General features: G+C 44.4%; 1 protein-coding gene across 5 annotated transcripts in view; it reads left to right on the top strand.

The window, feature by feature from the left end:
- Positions 1-24,543, top strand: part of Cdc5 (cell division cycle protein 21) — a 322,395-nt gene that overhangs the window by 93,695 nt on the left and 204,157 nt on the right. For all 5 annotated transcript variants that reach the window (XM_037426347.2, XM_075894722.1, XM_075894721.1 and 2 more), the window contains exons 2-4: positions 7,784-7,887; positions 20,217-20,378; positions 20,441-20,571. In XM_037426347.2, coding sequence (XP_037282244.1) covers positions 7,784-7,887; positions 20,217-20,378; positions 20,441-20,571 — 397 coding nt within the window. The remainder of the gene's footprint in view (positions 1-7,783; positions 7,888-20,216; positions 20,379-20,440; positions 20,572-24,543) is intronic.

Here is a 24,543-nt window from a genome sequence, read left to right as displayed (position 1 = left end):
AAATCAGGCAATATGCCCAAAAATCACACATCAATTACCCATCTACCAGCCATTGGCTGATTTGAACATGGCACGCTCGCTCGTTACAGAGATTGCCATGGGAGGCCGCCACTTGTCGTGTATTCGCCGAAAAAAAAAAGAAGAAAAAGGTGCTCAAGGTCACGAGTCACGTGCGGCGTTTTTTTGTGGCTTTGCCATCCCTCCCTGCTTAGCTTCAAGTGCTTTCGTCAAGATGAGAGAAGAGAGAGTGCAATTGCAGCATGCCACAAACCTTTGTAACTCCACTCGCACTGGACAGATTCTTAAAATTTTTGAGGCGTTGGATTCGTGAGGCAATAAGCTCTTCCAGTGAATTCATTCCATGGTTACTTGAAAAAGTGTTTCAGGGCCCCTTTAAAGACCTTTTCAAGGCACAGCATAGAGTTGAGTTTTCCGAAAAAGAAAAACAACTAAATTTGCTGTTTTGCTTGTTTTACAATATAAGGTATTTTTACCAGTATGCAGTGTCTCCCACATTTTTCTGTATTTTGATTGAGCCAAAATGAGCAGATTTTTGAGAATATTCGACAAGCAGTTACGACCCCTTTTCTCAGGCTGTGAAAACCTGAGCTTTTGCTTCAAAGATTGTAGTTTCTGTAAGCTTAGCAGGTTTTTAAGTTGTCTGGCTATCTAAAAGATATGGTGCAGTTTTTTTCTAACGTGTGTGGCATTTACAAAGTCAGTCATTGAAGTGCTGCTTCAAACTGCTCCAAAAGAGAAATGCTGCTACATGCTGCTCTTAAGTGCAATATTTGATAGTAACTGCTCCAAACCTGCTCCGAAAGGATGTTGTCAAACTAAAACGAAGGAAGTTAAACCATGGGGCCATCCCGTGAGCCTAAGCAAAACCAAAAGAAAGCTGTATACACTATCATTCTAGTATGCTACTCAGTGACGTAAATCCAGAAAAATCTCAAGGGGTGACTCATATTAGGCCATGGTGTCCATTTAATATTTTTAATATGGGTTGTAATTTTATTTATACAGGAATTGTATCATGCTATTAAATAAATTAAAAAAAAAAACAGCATGGGGTTCGAGCTCGAGCAATCACATTATTTTATTCAGTCTCCTTTTTTCACCTTTTTTGATTTCCATAGTTCACACAGCTGAGAGGTATTTAACACAGGTACACAGTAAAAAATAAAAAGCCTTTAAAAAAAAAAAGGTGATTGTGTAATACTTAACTGGTAACTAAATTATGCACATGCTAAAGTTAAATCTCAAGAGGGACACTTGCAAGGGGTGTCCTTCACAGCCTGAACACCATAAAAGACCGGACTCTCTTGACCCCCCCCCCCTCCTTTCCCCGCCCATGATTTACGCCGACTATACTGCTTGTATGCTAGCTGCATACTATCCATCACTGCAGAGTCCACTTGTCTTGTGAATAGGACGTGTCTTGTGAATGGGCATGGAGGTGCAGTTGTATGCACTTATTTTGATTTTGGTTTGCACTGTAGTTGATTTTGTTGAAAGGGCAAAAGATGTTCTTACATATACAAAACCAAGCAAACTGTTTAGACTAGTATTTTGGAGTTACCACTCTACAAACTGAATAAATCTAGACTCATTCCACACTTTCGTGACCCTGGAATGGAGTGGGAATGTAATCACATCTTTTTACGAAAATAGAGCACATTTTTGTCGATGTGCTGTTGTACAAACTTCAAACATTAGTAAGTCAGACCCTTGAATTTAAAAATAAAGCAGTAATTTAAAAAGGCATGGCTGATTATAAGCATGGTACATTTATTAGCAACACACCTGCTATAATTTTGTCTTTATATAAACTGTGCTGTTATAAAGTTTTTCTCTATTATTTGCGTAACCACGGCTTTATGCCGTGGTATTCGTCTTGCGGAACTATACGATGGCGATATACCCACCTTACACCTTGTGATTTTTTCCCCATTGGTGGCACCTCAGCCACATGCTGTCGCCCCATCTTTCACTTTGTCTTTGCTTCGGCCACCGTCGGATACTTGGACGCATATTCAAAAAAGTTCTTAAGTTTGGTTACGTATTGACGTTGGTGCGATGCTTGTGTTAACTGCAAGCATTCGTATACCATGTTGCATGCAGTCCTGTCACATATTATTCCCTCCCCCTTTTTTTGCAGTACTGTCTACACACATGGGTGCCTTTGCCTGAAACTCTATCACAAAGGTCTGTAGGTCAGTGCAGCACACATTCACACATAATAAACTGTGTGCTGTGTTAACAGTGTGTGCAACGAACTGTACTACAAGATGAACCATGCAAAGAGAGATAAAATAGTCTTGAAAGCATTGGTTCGAGTAGCCAGCCAAAGCAGGCGATTCCCCGTAGCCAAGGCGGTTCGTCCCCGAATCCCTAGGAGCGCGTCGATTCATTAAAGGCGCATTTACACTAGAGCGACACGACACTGACATAACTCCGACGAAAACACGAGGCAGACGCAAACCATCGGCCGACAAGTCATCCGCCGACGAATTCGCCAGACCCCATGGTATAGTGTACTAGAATATGGGGTAGTGTGTTCAGGGAGGAGCTGTGGCTGCCGCAGTTGGTATCGACAGCCGCGAGATGGCGTCACCTTAGCATGGGCTGTCATCTCGCGCATTGCCCCTTATGCACTTCTGTGCTTTGATATTAGTAATAGCAGGGGTTTAACGTCCCAAAACTACCATATGATTATGAGAAACGCCGTAGAGGAGTGCTCCAGAAATTCGACCACCTGGGGTGCTTCAACGTGCACCTAAATCTAGGTAAACGCGCCTCAGTATTCGCGCCTCCGCCGAAAATACAGCCGCCACGGCCGGGTTTTGATCCCGTGACTTGTGCTTGCATACCTTGCGCTTAATAGTCCTGTGTTTAATTGCTGGCACGTCCGCAAAAATCTTTCGGAATGTGTGTGTTCAAACTGCATTTAGAACAAAACTAACGTCAAAGCTGCAACGCACAGTTCGAATACACATATTAACAAACGACGGCAAAGCAGTCATCCCTGGGGAAACTGCCTGCAGTCTTTAAAGCTCGGGTAGTGAAGAATAAAAAATGAGGAGGATTGAGGTACCAAAGGAGCATCTATAAACTTGAAAGTTTCTTGTTATATTACTGCTATATCGAGTTGTAGTCTGCACACTGCGACAGCTTCAACTTCGTTCGTTACGCTCGCGGCACCGTTCTTGTTGATAGTTGCATCACGCAATTGTAATTATGTGGCTAAGGTGACAAAGCTGCCATTTGATTGAGAGGCACGCCGTAGCTGAAGAATTGGGAATAATTTCTACTAGCTTGGGCCGTTAAATGATCACGCGCCCGCCGAAATACTACTGCTGTGGCCGGAATATTGCACTGCACAGTCAAAAGGAAACATCACTTGGCACCACTGTCAAACGGTAAGAAGAAACCCCTTATTTACGAGCACGCATATTGCAGTGAGCACAAACACCGCTCCAATTCGTCGCCATTTGCTGGAATTATCAGTTCACAATCACCTCATCACGGTGGCACCTTTATGAACGCCGACTGATATTCGCGTGCAGCCTTTTTTTTTATTTGCATAGCTTAGATACACTCACTAAACGAGACAGCTAGGCGTTATGACGCGTTTTCGCTAAGTTAGCCAGATCGCCTTAGGAGAGAGACCATTCCGAGATGGTTTCACAAAGTTGTCCACAAGTGCTAAACAGGTTTGCTTTCACTCATTTGCCTTGGCATGCAAGGATAGTATTATTTGTGGGAACATGGTGTACAATATGCGCTAATCGTGAAAAAAAAAAAGAAAAAAAACATGCTGGGTAACCTTTCATTCTAACGAAAAATATAACTTTTTTTTTATTCTAAAGAAAAATATAACCTCAGAAACGAAAAATCAAGAAAAAGTTTTCTCATGTGTATGTGCTCTTCCAAAGTTTGTTCTAAGTTGTAACTTTGTGAGAACCATTCCATCATGCCAAGCTACAACAACCAAACACGTAAAGCTGGGAACAGGGCTTTTTTCGCTATGTAGCTTACCTGTACATTTGGAGGCTGGTAAAATGTTCCTCAAGGACTCCTCACAAGTATCTTCTACCTACAATCGTTTGGTGCTGCTTTTATCAATAATTTCAACGATATTCCGGCCAGTTCTTGGCTTCATATCTGGGCAAGAGTAAGTGTGACCTCTGTTCAAAAACATTAGGTTCCGCTTCAGGGATCTGCGAGAACTTTGGGTGGTCAGGGATAAGACAGATGCTTGGGCTAGCTGGCGATTGCAAATCAACTTATTTGCACAGTGCAAGACTACAAGTAGTTACGACGTAACTACAGAAGATGTCTGTAGTTACGTCGATGTCTGTAGTTACGTGTCTGTAGCAGAAGATGTCTGTAGTTACGTCGTAACTACTCGTAGTCTTGCGCTGTGCAAATATGTAGGTCAGGGATGTCGGGAAGTTTAAACTTAAGGTGGTGTCGTGCCTGCCGAACGCGGCGCTGCTGAAATAACTTTTCTAGACGTAGTTGCTTTCTTTCCATTGCTGATCTTTTCTTCATAAAGCCCTCCCCCATCGTTGCTGTTGTTCTTGGTCAGACGGAGCATTGAGTGGAAGAACGTCTGTCTTACGCAGTATTTATTCACAGCTCGAAGCAACAGGCAATCTCCCCTCTGAATCAGTTGCAGTCTGCTCAAACGGGCTTCAGAAATGTCTTTTCCATGCAATAATTTGCTGTTATATCGAAGAATGTTATATCGAAGCCTTTGACAAAGTCTCGCATGAACTTCTGTTTCATAAACTACGTAATCTTAACATTGACCCTAATGCACTTGCATGGTTGATCTGTTTTCTTTCAAACCGCGCACAATTCGTAACAGCAAACAACTTTGACTCACATCCTTTACCTGTCCGTCCTGGTGTACCTCAGGGGTCCATTCTCGGGCCCCTTCTGTTTCTCATCTATATAAATGACTTAGCGACTAATATTTCTTCTTCAATTAATCTTTTTACAGATGATTGCGTTATTTATCGTGAAATTAACAACAATAACGATGTCTCTTTCCTTCAATCCGACATTAACGAGGTCGTGGACTGGTGCAACACTTGGAACATGAAACTAAACATTAATAAGTGTAAGCACATGCACATTTCTCGAAATTCTAGCCCAGCTTCCACTTACCACATTAACAATGTCTTTCTTGAAACTGTGCTCTCTTATAAGTACTTAGGTGTTCACATTTCTTCTGACCTGTCTTGGAAAACTCATCTTCATTATATCATAACGCCGACCGCATGCTTGGGTATATTCGCAGGAACTTCTCTCATTCATCCAGTTCAATAAAACTATTACTTTATAAAACACTAGTTCACTCAAAATTAGAGTATTCTGCATCTGTCTGGAGCCCTGGCATTGAATCACTCATTTCCGACATGGAAGCTGTGCAGAACCGTGCCTGCCGTTTTATACTCTCCAACTATCACCGAACAAGCAGCGTAACCGCCATGAAATAAAGTTTGTCCCTCCCTCCTCTTTCTCAACGCTGGTCAGTAGCTTCATTATGTCTTTTTCACAAAATTTATTACAACAGCTATCTGGAACAGAAATTATTAACAAGGCCATCATACATATCAGCTCGAATTGATCACCGCAATAAAGTTGGAGTTCTATCATGTCACATCAAATATTTTCATGACTCTTTTTATACCCAGAACTTGTGTCAGTTGGAATGATCTTCCCCATGATATCACTTATATAATTGATAATAATATGTCTCATAAAATGATTAATCTTCTCTAAATATTTGTATATATATATATATATATATATATATATATATGTGTGTGTGTGTGTGTGTGTGTGTGTGTGTGTGTGTGTGTGTGTGTGTGTGTGTGTGTGTGTGTGTGTGCGTGTTTGTATATATGTAGGGTACATATGTGTGTATATATAAGCCCATTATTATTAGTATACCTTTTTCCTTGCTGTTTTACATTGCTTCCGTTATGTATATCTCCACTCCCCTCTGTAATGTCCTCGGGCCCTGAGGGTACAATAAATAAATAAATAAATAAATAAATAAATAAATAAATAAATAAATAAATGTGCAAAATCTTACCTCAATGAGTAGTTTTAGGCACGTGCCTAGATACGATTGCAGATGGTCTGCTTTTTTAATTCTACCACTTGATTCCTTTCGTTGTCCGAAGAGTATCTAATCGAACATGTATAAATAAAATGCTGGCACTAAGATGCTTTATTTTGTTTTGGCTAACCGCGCCGGCGAAAAACTCATAGCTTCATCCAGGAGCATAGTGGAATCAGTGAGTGGCAGGTGGAAAAGACGACACCCGGGTTTTATTCGGCCGCCTTCAGAGACTGTGGAGACCGCGGGCGCATGCGCTCTCCTCCGCGTTGGAAAACGAATAGTTCTGTGAGTCGCTGCTAGCATCGCTGCGCGCACATTCGCCAATCTCCTCCCGCGGGGTGACATCGTCGCGGCGCAGTCTCGTGCTGGCACCGGCCCAGACTTCTGATCGGCTGTGTTTTCTGAGCCTGCTCAGAACGTGTTGCTGGGCCCCTTTGAATCTCGCACCGAAATCACTGCACGGGGCCTTACGAACTTTAAAGTTCATTTTACGTATCTTTTTACACAGGCCCTATATGATTTCCTAAAACTTAGTGTGTTGAGTCCTTGGGCCCTCTACTTCATTTTCACCACTTAAAGGAGTGACATGTTTAGTAAATGCCATCAATGTCTGTGACGTCAGGGCTATTTGTGCATTAACTTCGAGGTGGCAGGACCACCCACATTTTTTTATGCGTGTTTCTGGCTCACTTGGCATCTCCTTGGGGTAAGTTTCAATATTTTGGGATCATCAAAGTGTCTTTGCCTAGGCTTTTCCTTTAGTGTCCCATTAATAGCCATTGAACTGGCTATAGTATCCATAAAGTGTGATAGTATGTGCTTCACCACGAATCACAAATGCCTGGGTTGTGTTGAAAGCGCTGGCGTCATTGCAATAGTTCTTTTGGGAAGTAAAAAAATGTGCGTGAAAAGTTTATACAGCTTTATTAAAGTGTAAGGAAAAGCTGCTCTGAATAACAAGTGTATCACAAAGAAGGGCTAATGTCACTTCTATATATAACTTTAGGTCTGTTCTCAGCAAAGCAAAGAGCAGTGAGTTAACTTCATCTTTTGCCATGGTATATATACGTACATCTGTATTTTTGTGTGCTTATATTTATTTTCATGAAACTTCTCATGCCTGGGACAGGCAAATGCTCCAAAAGTGGTTTCGGTCAATCACTCCACGTCTACATTTGTACTGACTTTATAACTTGGAAAATAATTATTGCTAATTGCCAACATTGGCTTACACTAAAAAAAAAAATGTTTTTATTGGCAGTTGAGGTTTCACCCTCTGTTACGTGTGTCTGGTGCGGGCATACATTCAAATTGAGGAACAATTGGCAGGAAGGCCTGTTGGTTCGAGCGATGGAGGGAATTTATTGAAATTTCACTTTTTCATGGGCTGCAGTGGGGCTCGCTTGATGACATTTCCGTACGTTTAAGGGCTTTGTATGCAGCTGGCTGTTTCATTCTTGATAAACATATCTGGCATAAAATGTTTTGTGAAAAAGTGATTGAACCAGAGTTGGCATACATACACATTTTGTGCCCATGTTAGTGTCCTTGCGCGTACTGGTAGCCCAATTAAATGATACATCTTCACACTCATGATTTAAAGAAGGCAAAAAGGGCATTATGCTTGACTTTATTTTACAGGATGAAATTCTTAAAGCAGCAGTGATGAAATATGGCAAGAACCAGTGGTCACGAATAGCATCATTGCTTCATCGAAAGTCTGCAAAGCAGTGCAAAGCTCGATGGTGAGTCTTTTGTGCTTGCCGATTGGTTCCTTGTTGTCAAGCGGTTCTTGATGCTTCATGTCATATAGGTGCTGTTACTATTTCTGACATGTGGCATCTCAGTGCGACCCGCCAGATCGTGGTTTTCCACGATCTGGCGGGTCCAGCCATCGCTGGCTACTGCCATTTTGCTGTGAGATGTGCTTCATTAAGTGAAGTCATCGTCTTGTATCAGCTTCAGCCGCTGCAAGCCATTTAATTCTTAATGCTTGGCTGAAGGAAGTGACTCCATTGGACACGTAGCTGACCATGAAACAAAATCGTTGGCTGATATACAGACTCTTGCGAAACAAGCAGCTTTTTAGGTCTAGTCTCACGAGTGTGCCACTGTCACGCTCCCGGCCACTGCGATACATTTAAAGATGCTAGTTTTAAATTATGGTCTTGACCAAATGTGCAGAAATTTTGCCAGCCTGCTTGTGAACACCCTAGTATTAAGCCACAAGACGCAGATAATGAAGGAAAATTGTGTCGCGGCCCCTTAACATAGCTTTTTATTGTTATAAGGACACTCTCTGCAAATTTTTGCTGTTGACGTCATGTCCCGGATATTTCTTTACAATATGTATTGTGCGGGTGCTGTCATGTTGTTAGTTTTCAAGAACGTTGTTCAGTTGGGACGAGAGTCATGCGGTCTGCATCCTGGGGTGAGCAAGGCTTAGCGCATGTGGCTTGTATGCCAGGCCCGAAACAAGTGAGTACGGAAGCCTCGTGGGTGGTCTGATTTTCTGTAAATAGCCTCTTCCATCTCTTTGGGCTCAGTGAGCTGGGCGTCGTTGCTGTCTGGTATTGCGGCTCGATGCCAGGGCGTCGTAACACCGTCCGGGGCGGTAGACGCCGATCGCTCGGTAAGCTGCTGTGTGCGGCGAGTGATAGGGTCACCTTACAGAGGGGATGTCTCCTCGCGGCTGCCTCTTCTGCGCCTAGGCTGGGTGGATGCCGGTTGTTGTAGAGTGACTCATTAGGCCTAATGCTCTGCGTAGCCGCCTGTGGTGTTTGTCATGTTTTGGAGTATTGTGTAAGGTTGGTTAGCATATGATAACGATTGATGTATGAATTCGGTGGACGATATCGCCGTTCTAAATGAAATAAATGTATGTTGTTTGGTTTGTACGGATCGGGTCTGCTGTGTCTGTTCACTCTAAGAGCGTGGCGCTCGCTCGCCAATATGAGACCTCACGGTATGTATATAAAATAGGGGAGTGCAAATATTCGAAATTTCGAATATTTTTAAAAATTGGAATCATTGTAACTTCCCTAAGACAAGGGCAGTAAACACACAATTAAAAAAAAACCCTTCAGACCTGCAATATGCTTCTCCTCATTACATCCTGGTATTGCGGCATAGCTGCCTTTCAAGCTCGCTATGATCACAATTGTATTGACTGAAAAGAATGCTGGTTCCAACATGGAGATGATGGATGTGGCATAGGTGGTGGCTTAATGCTGTTTTTAACAGAAGATTCGGTTAGGAAGTCCAGAAAATCGAATGGAAAATATTTTTATAATCCAAAATTCTTGTTTGTTGAGGTCTAAGAGGCATGTTCGGAACTGCTAACTCAAAGAGAGCACGCCCTTGTCCACCATGTCAGTTGTGCTTCTACAGAAGTTGAAAGGGCTGAGACGTGTAAAGTGTTGGCAATCATGTGCTAAAACAATGCCTCATTCTTGATAAGAGAAATACTATCGTGTCAGTACTTTGTCAATTTAGTGAAAAGAACACTATATATCTCATAAGAATATGCTAAGGAATCCTCTCCAACTTTTTTTTGCCAATCTTGTTTTGAACTATTCCAAAAATATTTTATTTGATTTGCACTCCCAGTTTAGTATTGAATTTGCTTTGCGCCCAGAATAAAAGCCAGAAATGAAAATAAATCAGTTGAAATACTTTTTAAACTGTACTACACGGATTCGAGCAATGATCACCATCAATTTTTCAGATGCCACCACTGACTCCACCAACTCAATCGATAGTACCTCACAGCTGTGGCGCATCATCGTGCAACTTTGTGTCGAGGTAGTGTTGATAGTGTGTGAATATCGTTTTGATAGTGTTAAGCTCTAAGTTATCTTGTCCCTTTTCTAGTGCTATCAATGCCATGCTGGCTGTAGCCACCTCGTAAAGACCTTGATACCAGCCACGTTTTCACATGCCGCAGACATTTGATGTATCTACAGATGCTTGTTTTTTAAGTGACTTGTCCTTAGAGGAAACCAAGGAGCCTATCTCAACCGAGGTCATTGCCCTCACAGACATGTCGCTGCGGACCACCCCTCCTGCTGGCGACATTGCTTCCAAATGAGCCAGCTAGAATGTATGTGAGACTGTCAGGAACCATTAGCACCACCGCCTACGGCAGATTAATGGCAACAGTGCTGTAAGACCTTAAGATGCTTCACAGCACGTCACGGGAAACCCCCCACTTATGGACTTGGAAGAATAACATCACTCTGCCTCAGCTCCACCCACTGTGAGGGTGACACTTGGCACGTTTCGTTGCTGCTGCATGACTCGAACGGACAAAGAGAGCTTGTACATTCTCATCAGGGCATCAACTACCGTGAAATCGCCAGTTCTGTGCACCAGAGAAAACGGAGATGACTTTCCGAGTGTTGTTGCAATGTGGCCAATATTGACCAGCTAACGTCATCCCCGATTCACTATTGGCAAAGCTTCAGGCCAAGTGTTTGCGTCCACAGTGACGTTCCTAGCAGCCACAGAATTATGGTCATTGGTGCCAGCTTCGCATCAATGTTCTCTGGCTTCATTTGCCCTCTGTGAGGACCGAGTGTGGGGATGAAGAGTCACAGCATGCATGGGTTTTCGACCAGCATGAAGAGGAGAAAGGGGGCCGAGTGTTGTCTTGTTCTCGCCATCACACTGGCTTTGAGAAGATCTTTAGCAAGTTCCGTGAGTACTGGAAGAACAACAATATGTTGTAGTGGTAGCCAGAAGCACCAAGTGCGAGCTGTTGGCCCCAGTGCTGTGATTTCTGTATTGGTTTTTCCTGCCCGCTTTCAGTATCGATAGACCTGCTGTGCAAGTGCTACTTACGCCAACAAACCCTGTTTCAGAGTGATGGAGGTGCGGGGTAGCTCAATGTGGAACCCTGCAACAGGAAACTACCTGCCACCTCAGAAATGGCTTATAAAAACACCCAGCAAGGTACGACCCAGCTTCTGATGATCATCGTGCCCACTGCGCTACGCGCGCGCATTCCGCTTTTTTTTACAGTACCGATGAACAAGATGTCGAAGATTGCTGTCGACATTTGAAAAGGTAGGCGCGAGCAACAAATTGGATGACCCTTCGAAGTTGCAATAAGTTCCCCTCTGCCTGAAAGAGGTAGCGAGTCTCTTGTTTAAAAACCACCCCTCAGAATTTGCCACTTGGGGTGCTTTTAAAAAACCCATTGCCAATGTGTTCGGTTGGCCTGAGATACGCAAGCTCTGTGCCGAACAGCACCTACGGGGACACGCACAGCTTCAGGGGGAAGGCTTCACAAACTACATCGAGGATGTGCTCGACTTGTGCAAACGCCTTGACCATTCAATGACAAAAGCAGACAAGATCAAACACACCTTGAAGGGGACATACGACGACTCCTTCCAGATGCTGCTGGCCAAGGGCCCATGGACCGCGTTTGAACTCCATTCTTTGCTAGAGCTTTGAGGAGTGGCCTAAACAATGTATCATGACGCGGCAGCTAGTGACAAAACTGTCACGGCGTTGACCCTCGGTAGAGACCACAACATGCTAATGTTGGAAATTAAATGGTATGTGTGTGAAGAGGGGCCGACAACTTTTGTGCCTGTCTTATCTACCGACAACGGAACCCTCTTCTGATTGTCTCGCGCGCGCCATCAGACAGGTAAAACAGGCACAGGTCTCTCAGGCACTGCCGTCTGCCTTGCAGCGGACATTATATAGTTGTCCAGCAACCTTTGGCTGCGTATCTTTCTAGTGGTTTAACAACAACCCGACACTTGCTTATGAGACGCTACAGGTGCCGCAGCATCGTGTGGTCTCTCGAGTCCGGGTGCATCTGTTCTCATAGCATGACACGGGACAAGCGTCGGTTACATTGTGTCAGAAGTGAACGGTGTCATCGCTTCTTCAAGCCATGGAAAGAATACGCCCGCCGGACCCTCTCGTATTTTCCGGGAATATCGCCGAGAACTGGCGTAAGTATCGTCAGCGTTCTGAATTCTACCTCGAAGCCACGCAAAGCGAGTGGGAACGCAGTCAGAAACAGAAAGTGGCATTGCTACTTCATGTCGCAGGGCCAGAAGCTATCGAAGTATTTGACACTTTTGGTTGCACGGCGACAGAGAAGAAGAGCTATGGCACGGTTCTTGGAAAGTTTGAAAGCTATTGCCAGCCTCGCACAAATGAAACTTTCGAACGGTACTTGTCTCGAAACGCGTCCATGCAGATGGCGAATCTTTTGAAAGCTTCTTGAAAGACCTGCAGTTAAAGCCCAGAGTTGCAATTTCGGAATATTGCGGAAATCTATGATACGGGGGGCATCAAATTGTGTTCGGAACTGCTGATGACCAGCTTCGAGAGTGCCTAGAGAGGACTCGCTATCGCTAGAAGATGCCATTAAAGCAGCACAATCCGCAAAAATAGCAGCAAATCATAAAAGAGTGGCAAGCTCCGAAAACAAAAGCTGTCGTAGCCGTCAGAAAAAAAATATGCCAAACAAGGACAAGACGCCAAACCAAAGAGCCTGCAAGAAGTGCAAGAGGTGGCATGAACCAAAAAAATGCCCGGTGTATGGTCAACAATGCAGAAAATGTGGCCGAAAGAATCATTTTGCCCTAGCCTTCAGAAGGAAGAAAGCGGTAGACGATGTCGAAGAGACGTGCAGCAACTCGTCGAACGCGCAGTATGAAGTGTTGCAAGTTGTGGGGGGTGCCGACACTCCCTGTAAAGTTATTTGCACCGTGTGGTGCACGTGTCTCGCCCCAAGGCCGCGTTTCGGGGATGACAACCGCCGGGTGACAGATGTCGTTGTGTTCACGTTGAGTTCCACTGTTGGTAGAGTGGTAGTGCCGGCAGTGACCCCTGGCGGAAGGCAGGCCTTGGTGGCGGGCGAGAGTTGAGCGAGTCTCTTCTGCGCGTGGTGGTTGCCGCGAACGGTTGTCTCTCACGGTGGGTCTGCCGTGAACGGCACCGCAGGCGCCTGCGGTGGGCCCACGTGGTGAGTGAACCGTTGGCGATGCCGCCTTTTGTGTGCTCTTGTGTTATGTTGTTTGAGTGTTTGGTAATTTTGTGTAATGATGACTTAGCGTGTTGATAACGATTGATGTATCATTCGGCGGACGATATCGTCGTCTAAATTAGTTAAATAAATGTATGTATGTTTGGTTTGTACCGACCTTGTCTGCTGTGTCTGTTCACTCCAAGAGCGTGGCGTGGCACCCGCTCGCCAATTCCAGACCCCACAAAGTTTATTGCAGCAAGAGTTCAGACTGGATGATAAACGCAACCGTGAAAAACAGCAAAAAGTAGCTCAAAGTAGACACAGGATCACAGGTAAACTTGATCCCTCTACATTGGCTCAAGAATTTCGAATGCTAGGAGTACGAGCTTCAGAAGAGCAAGGCGACACTACGTAGTTACAGCAGTCAAGCCATCAATCGGAACAGTTGTGATCCCAGTTACGTACCAAGGCAAGACTGTGATTGCAATAGCACAGATAATTGGGCTAGTTGGTATTGGTTCATCTTTTGCATCTTTTTCATCTTATTGTATTGGTTTATCTTTTGCAGGCTCACAATTTTGCATAGTTAAAAGCAAGACTGTGAGCCTGAAATTTTTTATTGTGTTAGAAAGATGTGCCCTACTCGGACTTGCTGCATGTGAGGATTTCGACCTTGTGCGTCGCACCGCGGAAGTATTAGCTATGCTGTCTCAAGCTGGACCGGGAAAAGCAACGCTTGGGGAACGCGTCATGAAAGACTGTCCAAACTTGTTTTGCGGCTTGGGATGCGTTCGAATGCTGTACAAGATAGTGCTTAGACAAAGAACGCGTCCAGTTATTCAAAATTCACGTCGAGTGCCCCACCTTCTGAAGCAACCGCTAAAGGATGAGTTGCAGCGTATGAGTGATGACAGCATCATCGCAAGGGTTGATGAACCGACTGCATGGGTGATTCCTTTGGTCATAGTTAAAAAAAAAAAGTGGTGCTCTGAGAGTTTGCGTGGATCCAAGGAACATAAATGAATGCCTCAAGTGTGAGCACTTTAAAATGCCCAAGCGTGAAGACATTGAAGCCGACTAACAAGCGCGCGTGTCTTTTCGAGATTAGATGCCAACTCTGGTTTCTATTAGATTCTGTTAGACGAAGAGAGCTCCCGTATTTGTACATTCAGCATGCCATTTGGGCATTTCAAATTTCTTCGCCTGCCATTCGGTCTAGCGCCTCCACCAGAGGTGTACCAGAAAGCCATGTCGCAAGTATTTGATGGCCTTTGAAGTGTGAGAGTATGCGTCGATGATGTGCTCATGTGGAGCTCGAATGAAAGAGAACATGAAGATCGTTTGAGAGCTGCATTGGACGCAGCTCAATACCAGAGGTGTACCAGAAAGCCATGTCGCAAGTATTTGATGGCCTCTGAAGTGTGAGAGTATACGTCGATGATGTGCTCATGTGGGGCTCGAATGAAAGAGAACATGGTGATCGTTGGAGGGTTGCGTTAGACGCAGCTGAACACCAGAGGTGTATCAGAAAGCCATGTCGCAAAAGTATTTGATGGCTTCTGAAGTGTGAGAGGATACGTCGATGATGTGCTCATGTGGGGCTCGAATGAAAGAGAACATAAAGATCGTTTGAGGCAGCTCAAAAATGTGGAATCACACGAAACGCTGAAAAGTGTGAAATGGGCATGAAGGAAATAATTTTTCTAGGTGATAAGATCAGTGAAAAAGGCATACAATCATCGCCCGAACTCATCAGTAGCGTCTTGCAAATGCCAGAACCAAGCACAAAGCAAGAGCTTCAGCGCGTCTTAGGCATGGTTACGTATTTCGCAAAATACGTGTCTCATTTTTTACGCAGAAGAACTGTTAAAGTACAATAAAGCCTTCACATGGGGACTTGAGCATACAGAAGAGTTAGAAGCCATTCAAGAGGCCATAACAAGCTCGCCTGTGTTTGCGGTCGACGATCCCAAAAGAGAATGTAAAGTGTCTACTGACGCCTCAGGATTCGGGCTTGGTGCAGCATTCTTCCAAAAGCATGGTTCAGATTGGCGACCAGTGGCATATAGTTCAAGGCGTCTCACTGAATGCGAAAAATGATACTCGCAAATTGGAAAGGAAGCTTTAGGCGTTGTCTCTAGCTGTGAAAAGTTTCAAAACTTCATATATGGCCGAAAGGTGCTAATAAAAACGGATCATCAGCCGTTGATTTCGATATTAAAAAAAATGTATTGGTTACATGCCTCTCCGACTGAAACGCCTGTTTCTCTGACTGATGAGATACAAATACCAGTTTGCCTATGTTCCGGGTAAACTTCCAGTCCTGCCAGACATGCTATCTAGTGTTCCAAATCCCCACTGCGCGACAGAAGACGAAGATAGCGATGTGGAGGTACATGCAGTATCAGTCCGGCTCTATCTGGTCAGTGAAAAAACCAGCGCGAGACTGGTCGAAGAGACTGCAAAAGATTCAGTTCTTTAAGATGTGATCAGAGTAATTCAATCTGAGCAGAAACAACCGCTTACGGTTCCGTACAAAGCTTACAGCTCAGAATTGTCGGTCATTGGAAAGCTGTTATTCAAAGGAGCCAAAGTGGTCATACCATGGTCATTACGATCAGAAATGCTGAGTTGGCTGCATGAAGGCCACTTAGGTATAAACAAATTACTCGCGAAGGCAAGGCTTTTGAAGTTCTGGCCAAGAATGACTCAAGACATTAGGAACATGATCAGCAGATGTGAAACTTGCAAGATCAATGCTTATGCCCAATTTGGAGAATCATTTTTGATGAGAGAAATCCCGCATTCTTCATGGATTCGTATTAGAGCAGATCTACGTTAATATGCAGGTAAAATGTACCTGGTGCTCTACGACGCGTACTCCAATTATCTGGAGGTTGAAGAGCTACAGGGTACTTCAGCACAAGAAGTGATATGCATAATGTCATCCATTTTTGCTTGGCACGGAGTACCAATTGAAGCTCTCAGCAACAACGGGCCACAATATGCATCAAGAGAGTTTGCCCTCTTGGTGGCGTCGTACGACTTCAAGCCTATCACGTCGAGTCCTCGCTTTCCACGTTTAAGTGGACTCGCGGAAAAAGACACGGAAGTGGTGAAACATATTTTGAAGACCCAGTGTTCAGGAAGTGACTTTTACCAAGGTTTTTTTAATTATCGCACAAACGTCTGGAGTGCGGTAGTCCCCTGGTGAACTGCTAATGAATTGCCGCCTCAGGGCTGCTCTTCCCGACTTTAATCTACCTGGCAGCTGAAAAGTCACAAAGCGGCCTCAACGCGGTGCACTGAAGGGAACGCTTTCAAGACTTCAGCCAGGTGACATCGTTCGCCTGAAAGATGAGAAGGGATGGTCGAGAAAAGTGACGGTGCTTGAGGAGGTTGCACCTCGTTCCTACTGAGTACTCTCTGAGGACGGTGAACAGTACTGGTGAAATAGACAGCATCTACGACCCACGTCAGAAGCTTCAATTTTAGTAACCTATTTGATGATGGGATGACAAAAGATTTACAGCTAACCCGCGATTTTGTACAGCCAACCGCGATTCAGAAGGGCCTCGAATGCCTGACGAGGATTACGATGACAGTGCTGGGTTGTTTACTCCGGTGACTGACCCAGTAGGACCAGCCATCACCGCAGACAGCACTTCCGATACACAGCCCGTTCGAAGATCTCTGAGAACACGTCATCCACCAAAGTTCCTGACCTACGACAAGCAGTTCAAGCAGATCTATGAGATGCAGTGTTGACCAATGCATCCTTGCCAAGAAAGGGAGGTGCAGCGGACATTATATAGTTGTCCAGCAACCTTGGACTGTGTTCTTTACTGGTGGTCTAACAATAAACCGGCACTTGCTTATGAGATACTACAGGTGTCGCAGCGTCGTGTGGTCTCTTGAGTCCAGATGCGTCTGTTCTCATAGCATGACTCAGGACTAGCGTCGGTTACACACCTCTCAGACAACACCTATCACTGCGCTTGACTTACGCTGCTGTTGCTGCCAGTCCACCGCACCCTCTACCCATGCCGACTTCTCAACTGGTGCGAGTACCATCGACACCTAGTACACTGCCGTCCTACTGCAACCCCTGGCGCACAGCTGATAACCGTCCCATTTGCTACGCCTGAAGGTACTCAGGCCATGTCACGCACGTCTGTCGACGGCGTTTCGCGACTCCACCGGCACCAAGATACTCACTACTGCTTTCGGGCCCCGTACGACGTGGGACCTCCTATGCAAGTGCTACTTACACCAACAAACCCCGTTTCATGAGACCTTTTTTACTATCCGGAGAGACTGGTAAATTAAAGGAGTGCTAACACGAGCTTTAAGTATTTTCAGAGTGTCATGAAGACACTATTGTCAAGAACCCTAAAAGTAGTGGTGTAGTGCCTGGGTATGCACCGGTATGTTTGTAATATCACAACCTCACAAAAAAAAAAAAAATCCTTTCAGTTTTAGTATTAAGGGGGTGGCTTCTCAGTGATGTGTCATGGCAGTGTGACGTCGCGGGGAGACTCACCACTTGCTAGAGGCAGATCTAGCATGTGCTCTTGATTATAGCTATGAGAACATTGATGTCCCATCACAGAGACAGTCATTTCTACGGTTCAGTCTGCACGCAAGATGCCAGCTTCAAAAACTCAATAGAAATGTGTTAACTTGACGGAATATTGTTCGTTGCAGTAAAGCTGGCTTTAATGCTCAGTGAAAAAACTTTAAAATCAATGTAAAATGTTTTATACGTGTTGTTTGACTGTGGTGTGTATAACTTCTGCAAGCTTGAAAGACACGTAAGACAAATGAAGTAAACATGACTTCGAACTACATATGACTACTTCATTTGTCTTACGTGTCTCGCACTTACAGAGGTTATGGATCAGTTCCAACTAGCCCGATGTCGGGAGCCTCCGGTATGTAGATGGCATTAACGCTGCATAGAAATGAAACAAAAAAAATGTCGTTTTTACGGAGTCTCGAAATCGCGTCAGTACTCTTTTAAGAGTTGCAAGTTGTTGTGAAGGCTGTCAACAACCGTTTGAAGAAACTCCGAAAAGCTTTTACGCATCCATTGAAGTTCTATTGTTGTTAGCGTTGTTTTGAAAGCTTTTTATTTAGATCACAACTTGTTTTGTTTGGTACGATGGCACTTTAGAACTCCTGTGACAAGTTCTGCGACCTATTGGGACGCATATGCAAGTTGTGAGATCTCGTATTGAGGCAACATGCTTTCGAAACACATGGACTCAGTAGACATGGTCGGGCAAATCAAACATTGCCTACACTTATTCAGTAATTTTTACATCCCCCAATGTCCCGTCAGCTGAATGAAATACATCGCTGATCAACATGCTGAAGACAACCTTATACAATGTTTCAATGTACTCAATAAGCATAACAACAAACACAAGTTAATGTGAGAGCTGCGCCGCCGATGTTTGACCGCTAGGAACCCACGAGTCACGGCTCGCGGTTGGAGTTGGAATATCTCGGGAGACGACCATCCACACCAGCTGTCACATGCCAAAGGGACCCGCTCATGTCTCATGTGCCACCACCCAGCCTCGCTGCCAGGCGTCACTGGTGGGGCTATTGTGCTCCCCATAGGCGAGGTGGCCGAATGGTTAAGGCAAAAAAAACTATTGTGCTCTCCATAATGATGATGATGATAGTGATAAACGTGTGCAAGTACAATGTCATCTCTCACTCGGGGCTTAAACTTAAATGTGACCCATCTACAAGACACATGCGTGCCAGAAGGTGCTAACGACTTTATTGGGGGTGATCGCACCCACGCAAGGTTCAAAGATGAATCTATTTGTAAGTTCAACAATTTTTCTTGAAGATTGATGTTTGTTATACATCACCTTGGGTTCACATTTTTGCAAATGTAAAATGAGCGGGCTGCTTTTGCACCACAAGACACATATATTGCTTACCATTTGTGTTGGTGCCAACTCATCCAGATTTTCGCTCAGAGAACGAACTTTTGGCTGTGTTGGTTCGTTACGTTCAATGAAGCCGTAGCGCTGATAACTTCTGTACTCTTTCTGGGGCCCCTGTCTGATCAGTGCAATGGTTTTGCTAAACGAATTTTCCTACTCATGAAACTTACGAGGCCTTGATGATTGCCTTTAAAGGAAACCTGAATTGTTTTTTCTGAAGTTTTGTAAGCGGTAAGGCTAGTGCATCATCAAACCTTTCATGCCACAGATTCAGTGTACCAAGGCCGGTACGGGCAACTATATCATACCCTCCTTCTTATCTTGCCTCCTCAACTCATGAGACTCCCCAGCCTAGCTCGTGATTGCAGAGCTCTCATGAGCGCACTCGATTATTTGAGCTTTACCCAGTCTAGAACTTTGAGATGCCACACCGACAGGGTGCACACAATTCCGGAGGCCACCACCCAGTGCGCCCGGCAGTAGGCAAACCATCTGGCAACAGAGACGAAGATTGTGCAATGGTTGATACCTGCTCCGGTAGGTGCCGTCTTACTTCCGCACATTCCACAGCCAATCGGATCAGCAGCCAGGGTGACGTTGCTTTACCAGAGCATGTCGTTCCGTGAATGGGCTGTTGAAAATGCATTTGCCTGAGTCACAGCTATCTGCAGTGATTGCCCAGTTTACGCAGAAAGCTGATTTGGTCGATGACAAAATCGTCAGAACCATATTAGGGCTTATTTAATGAGTCCTTGTGCCTGCCACGGGTTGCAACCCAGGCTCCACTTGTTTGCACTTCTCTTTTGCAAGTGCAGACTGGCAGAACCTAGGCTTAACTAAAAGGAGAAACCGGTAATAAAAATGAGGGCAGTTTTGTGCTTTGTAACCTGGTAAGAAATCAAAATATCGTAATATTGTAATTGATGTGTTGTGCACCATTGTCAAATGGACGTGTAGTTTCTGAATGCAACATAACTTTATGCAAGCTGCTAACCTAGTTTATTAGGAGGACGGGTGTTGTTTACAAAAGTATTCGTGGATATTGAAATTACTTTACTATATAAGCTCTGAATGAGTGTGTTGCAGTCTCGTAAGGCGTACGTTGCTGCAGGTACGAGTGGCTGGACCCGAGCATCAAGAAAACCGAGTGGACACGGGAAGAGGAGGAGAAGCTGCTCCACCTTGCAAAGCTGATGCCCACCCAGTGGCGGACCATTGCACCAATCATCGGTCGAACGGCCGCCCAGTGCTTGGAGCACTATGAATATCTGCTGTGAGTGTGCACTGGACACCCTGTGGTGGTTTTGTCGCCACTCACACAGTGTTCCTCTGCAGAGATCAAGCTCAGAAGAAAGAAGAAGAAGGGGACATTCTGGAGGACCCACGCAAGCTAAAGCCCGGTGAGATTGATCCCAATCCAGAGACTAAGCCAGCCCGTCCGGATCCCAAGGACATGGACGAAGATGGTGAGTTAGTGGCTGGTGATAGCTGTGGTTTTGTCGTTTCTATCTATTTGTATAGGCCTTCTTTACAACTGGCCATGTATTGAGAAGGTAAGGTCGCTGGTAGTTTTTAATTTAGCCAAGTAGTACTGTGGCTTGGTTCCTCTCCTGTGGCATTGTACGTGCCTAGCTCTGCTTTAGCAAGCGCTGGGCATCCATGAGGCGTACGTAACTATTAATAGTATAGTAACTATTAATAGTAATAGTATTAATAGTATCACCATGAGGTGTACGTATCTATTAATAGCTTGGGGGGGGGGGGGGGCATTAAAGAAGAAGACAGGAAAAAGTTCACCGACTAAGTACAGTCGGAACCACTTATAATGATGTTGGCTTTTGCAACTTGCCACCTATAATAATGACAAGCTACTGCACCTCTAACTTTTGTATATTTTCATCCAACAGTTATGGAAAGTTCGTAAGACAAGAAAAGAAGAGCATCTGTTTGTCAGGCTGGCTTGCGTCCTCTAAAAGAAACTGTACAACTCTGCTGTGGCGTCAGCAAACAACATGCACGAATGTTGTCAAGAAACAGGAATGTTTGCTTTAGGCGCGCTCAATTTAAAGGGGTCATGGGACATTCAATATATGCCTCCATAACAGCTTGTATTGGACTTTGCAATGATCTGGAACTATCTGGAAGACAATGTGCGGGGCCGTGATCATTCCAGGTAAGTTGTTGGACATGTCATATCATGATGATAAAGCTTGTGGGCAGGGGTTATCGGTATGCACAAAACAAGCAGTAAAATGATTGCGGCAATAGTGGCTGTCTTGGGCACCCCTTTCTTCAACCCATGATGAGCAATATTTTCGTTGCTTAAATAATCAACTTCCTACAATGCCAATGAAGCATTATTGTTTACAAAACTAAAGTTTTGCGGCTGGTCGTTCTGGGCTGAAAGTTAAAGGAACGTGACATCTTTGAAAAGAAAGAAGAAGATGAGACATTTGAAGCATGACCACTTGCCACCCAAACGGTCGTGGCACGCTCGCACAACAGGCTTTGTTTTGTAGCCACTCTCTCTCCACCTTTGCTCTGCTCTAACCTTGAATGGGCTTCTCTGCACCACACACTACTCTCCAAATGCAAAGTGGGTGCAGCTCCCACTTTTGCTGGCTCGAAAAGGGAAGGGGGAATATGTTACTCTCTGTTAGTGGTGGTGCCAAAGTCCTGTCCACTAGTTGCAAAACCACGTTTGAAAACCTGGACAAGCCTGTGGATGCATTTGCAGACAGCAAAGCACCGTACCACCTGAGAGCAATGATAGAAAACCCATCGCTGTAGTGTATTGTGGTGTCAGGCATTTCATGTCCTCTATTCAAATTGCTAATTTCGGAATCATGGACTTCCCATCAGTTTTAGTTTCGCGTGATGTGTCGCATAGAGCCACGCAATGGCTATATTGTGTAATCATTGTTACGTGTTGATGCTCACTTGTTGAATAAACAGTCCCCTCCTCATTCTCGGCTTAGCGTAACGCTCCTTACAGCGCTCCTGCGCCAACGTGCCCATTGTCTCTGCTGGGCACTTCCCCATTTTTACTCCGAGCTGCACCGAAACCATCAAACTGGCCGAAATTGTGCCATGCTGCGTTAAAATGCCCGATCAGCATCAAAGTTTTCTCAGTTGCGCTAATTTCAGTGAGGAATGAAGGCTACGTTGACCACCTGTAATTTGCGTCCTCAATCAATCTGGGGATTTATGCGCGTCGACCCTTACCCTAAACCACGGCGGGACATTTGCGAAATGTGATCACCCGGATAATGTAAAACCGCTGCGCGTCCATTGGTCTGCTGATCGCAGCGGAAACGTCGCACCTTCAAGACAAAAATGCATTGCCGTAGCCTGCAACATTTTGCGGAAAATATGAATATCTTAGTCAGCAAACGCGGTTATGGCATGTTAGGAACTAAAGCTGGAAGCATATGCCACTGTTACTGCACGCGAGCAAACTCGACGTGTTGCGAACACCCACGTTGCTGAAGACCATGTTGGTTGCCCTAGCAACGGCACATAAGAGAGATGTGCGGGTGCCATCACCGGGCCAACGTCCGTGTGCCGGTGTTACCTTATCTAGCAAATGCGCCTTACAAGCAAGCCTAGAAGTTGTGCCTTAAACCTAACTCTATTGTGAAAAAAAAAAAAAAAGAGGAGGGGTGTAATGTAGCCGTTTGAAAATTTGTTGGCCTAGTTCCGTGCAGAATGTTGCTTAGGCCACTTTCACGACACACACCGGTGACTTGCGAAAAAGTGTTGTAAAATATGGAAGAGGCTGTTAACGTTAGTCACGGGACACAGCACAGTTTCTTCAATTACTCGCGCGTGTATACACTGCATAATTGTGCGTACTTGTATGATCACTGAAGTCTAAAAAAGTTGCTGGCAGACATTCGGAGCATTGTATAACATTTATGCAGCCTTAAAAAATGAAATAATACTTTATTGCGTTTTTTTTTTTTTCGCCACCCTATAAGGTGACCAGCATGGCAAATGCTAATGTGGACTTTAACATTATTTGCTAAGAGGGAGGGGGGGTCCAAATACCACTTTTTATTGATGTAGCAGTGCTCATATTCACTCTGCACGATTTAGGGGACATTAAATGGTTTGTACATATCTTTTTCTAAATGTAAGCCTTCTATTACACCATCTTCTCCAGCTATATTATAGTGGAATGTGCGCTTCTTACAAGACCTGTTAATTTTTTAGACAGTTGCACATGGGACTTCAGCATTTATCCAGTTCGACGTTGATTTTACTTATGATTTGATCGTTAGTGTACTACGAATTGTACTAAACACAATAGAATTCATCTTCCACCTTTACTATGTCGTCGAAACTGTTGATAACATTATCTCGATTAGCGTTCACTGCATGCCTTTGGTTTTTTCTTTGCCGAACTTGCTTTTAACTGAGTTCATCATGCCCCCTCCCCATTTTGTTTCTTATTTTTTCATATTTCATTGCCATTATAATTCAGTACACTACTTACTTTCGCCTTTGAGAGTTAGGCATATTATATTCATTCTATTTAGTTAGGCAATTCATGTTTTGTCTTGTACTCTTTATCAGGTATATTGTGATTAGATGTTGTGCTTGCTTATTTCATGCCACGATACATTATACCTTCAACTTCAATTGGCGCTTCTGAACCCAGTGTAGATACGGCTTCATTCATTCTATTTATGGTTAGAAATGTAGGCTATGTACCGTATCTACTCGCGTAATTCTCATACATAATTCTCGCACCCCCACATTGCCTAACAAAATACGATTTCTTGTTTTCCTCGAGTAATTATCGCACCCCCGAAAAATTGCTGCAATAATGTCGTCTGCTCGTTACAGCCACTGATGATGATAGAGTGCATCATCTGGCGCCATCATCTGATGAGAGAATGACTACAAAATATACTATTCCCATAAATTGGAAAAAAAGGGCAGACTTTTATAGTTTGAGTCTACACAGTTTGCATGCAAGCCGGGTTTGTTGAGTAAATTTAACAAGTCTCCTGCAAACGTAATTTATTACACCATGCATTTAAAAAAGCACTTCCACGGGGCGGAAACTCCCTATACCCCCCATGTATTCACTATCGGCAGCAGCAGAGCCGCTTCTACCACTGGGGGTTGCCGGGCAGCCTATTACAAATAAATGATGAACAGAAAATTTCTTTCACGACGTTGCTGGTGGGACTCCCAAATAGAGGGAAAGCATGAAAAATTGAAAGGAGGAGGGTTGCCGAGGAAGCCCTACTTTCCAACTTTGCATGCATGCACAATGCGCTCGTGCCTTTTTTCAGGTCCACTGGCCGCTTGGGCAATGTGGCCATAAAACTTTGTTAATTTTAAAAAATCTTGTTTCTGTTTTCTGAAAAGGCCAAAGTTAAGCTGACTGTTATCTCAGTAAGACGAAACTCGTTTGGCACAAACAA

This window comes from Rhipicephalus microplus, chromosome 5, assembly GCF_043290135.1.
Source record: "Rhipicephalus microplus isolate Deutch F79 chromosome 5, USDA_Rmic, whole genome shotgun sequence".
In the NCBI taxonomy this organism is placed as follows: domain Eukaryota; kingdom Metazoa; phylum Arthropoda; class Arachnida; order Ixodida; family Ixodidae; genus Rhipicephalus; species Rhipicephalus microplus.
Note: the sequence above shows the minus strand (reverse complement) of the source record. Positions and strands in the feature narration are given on the sequence as shown.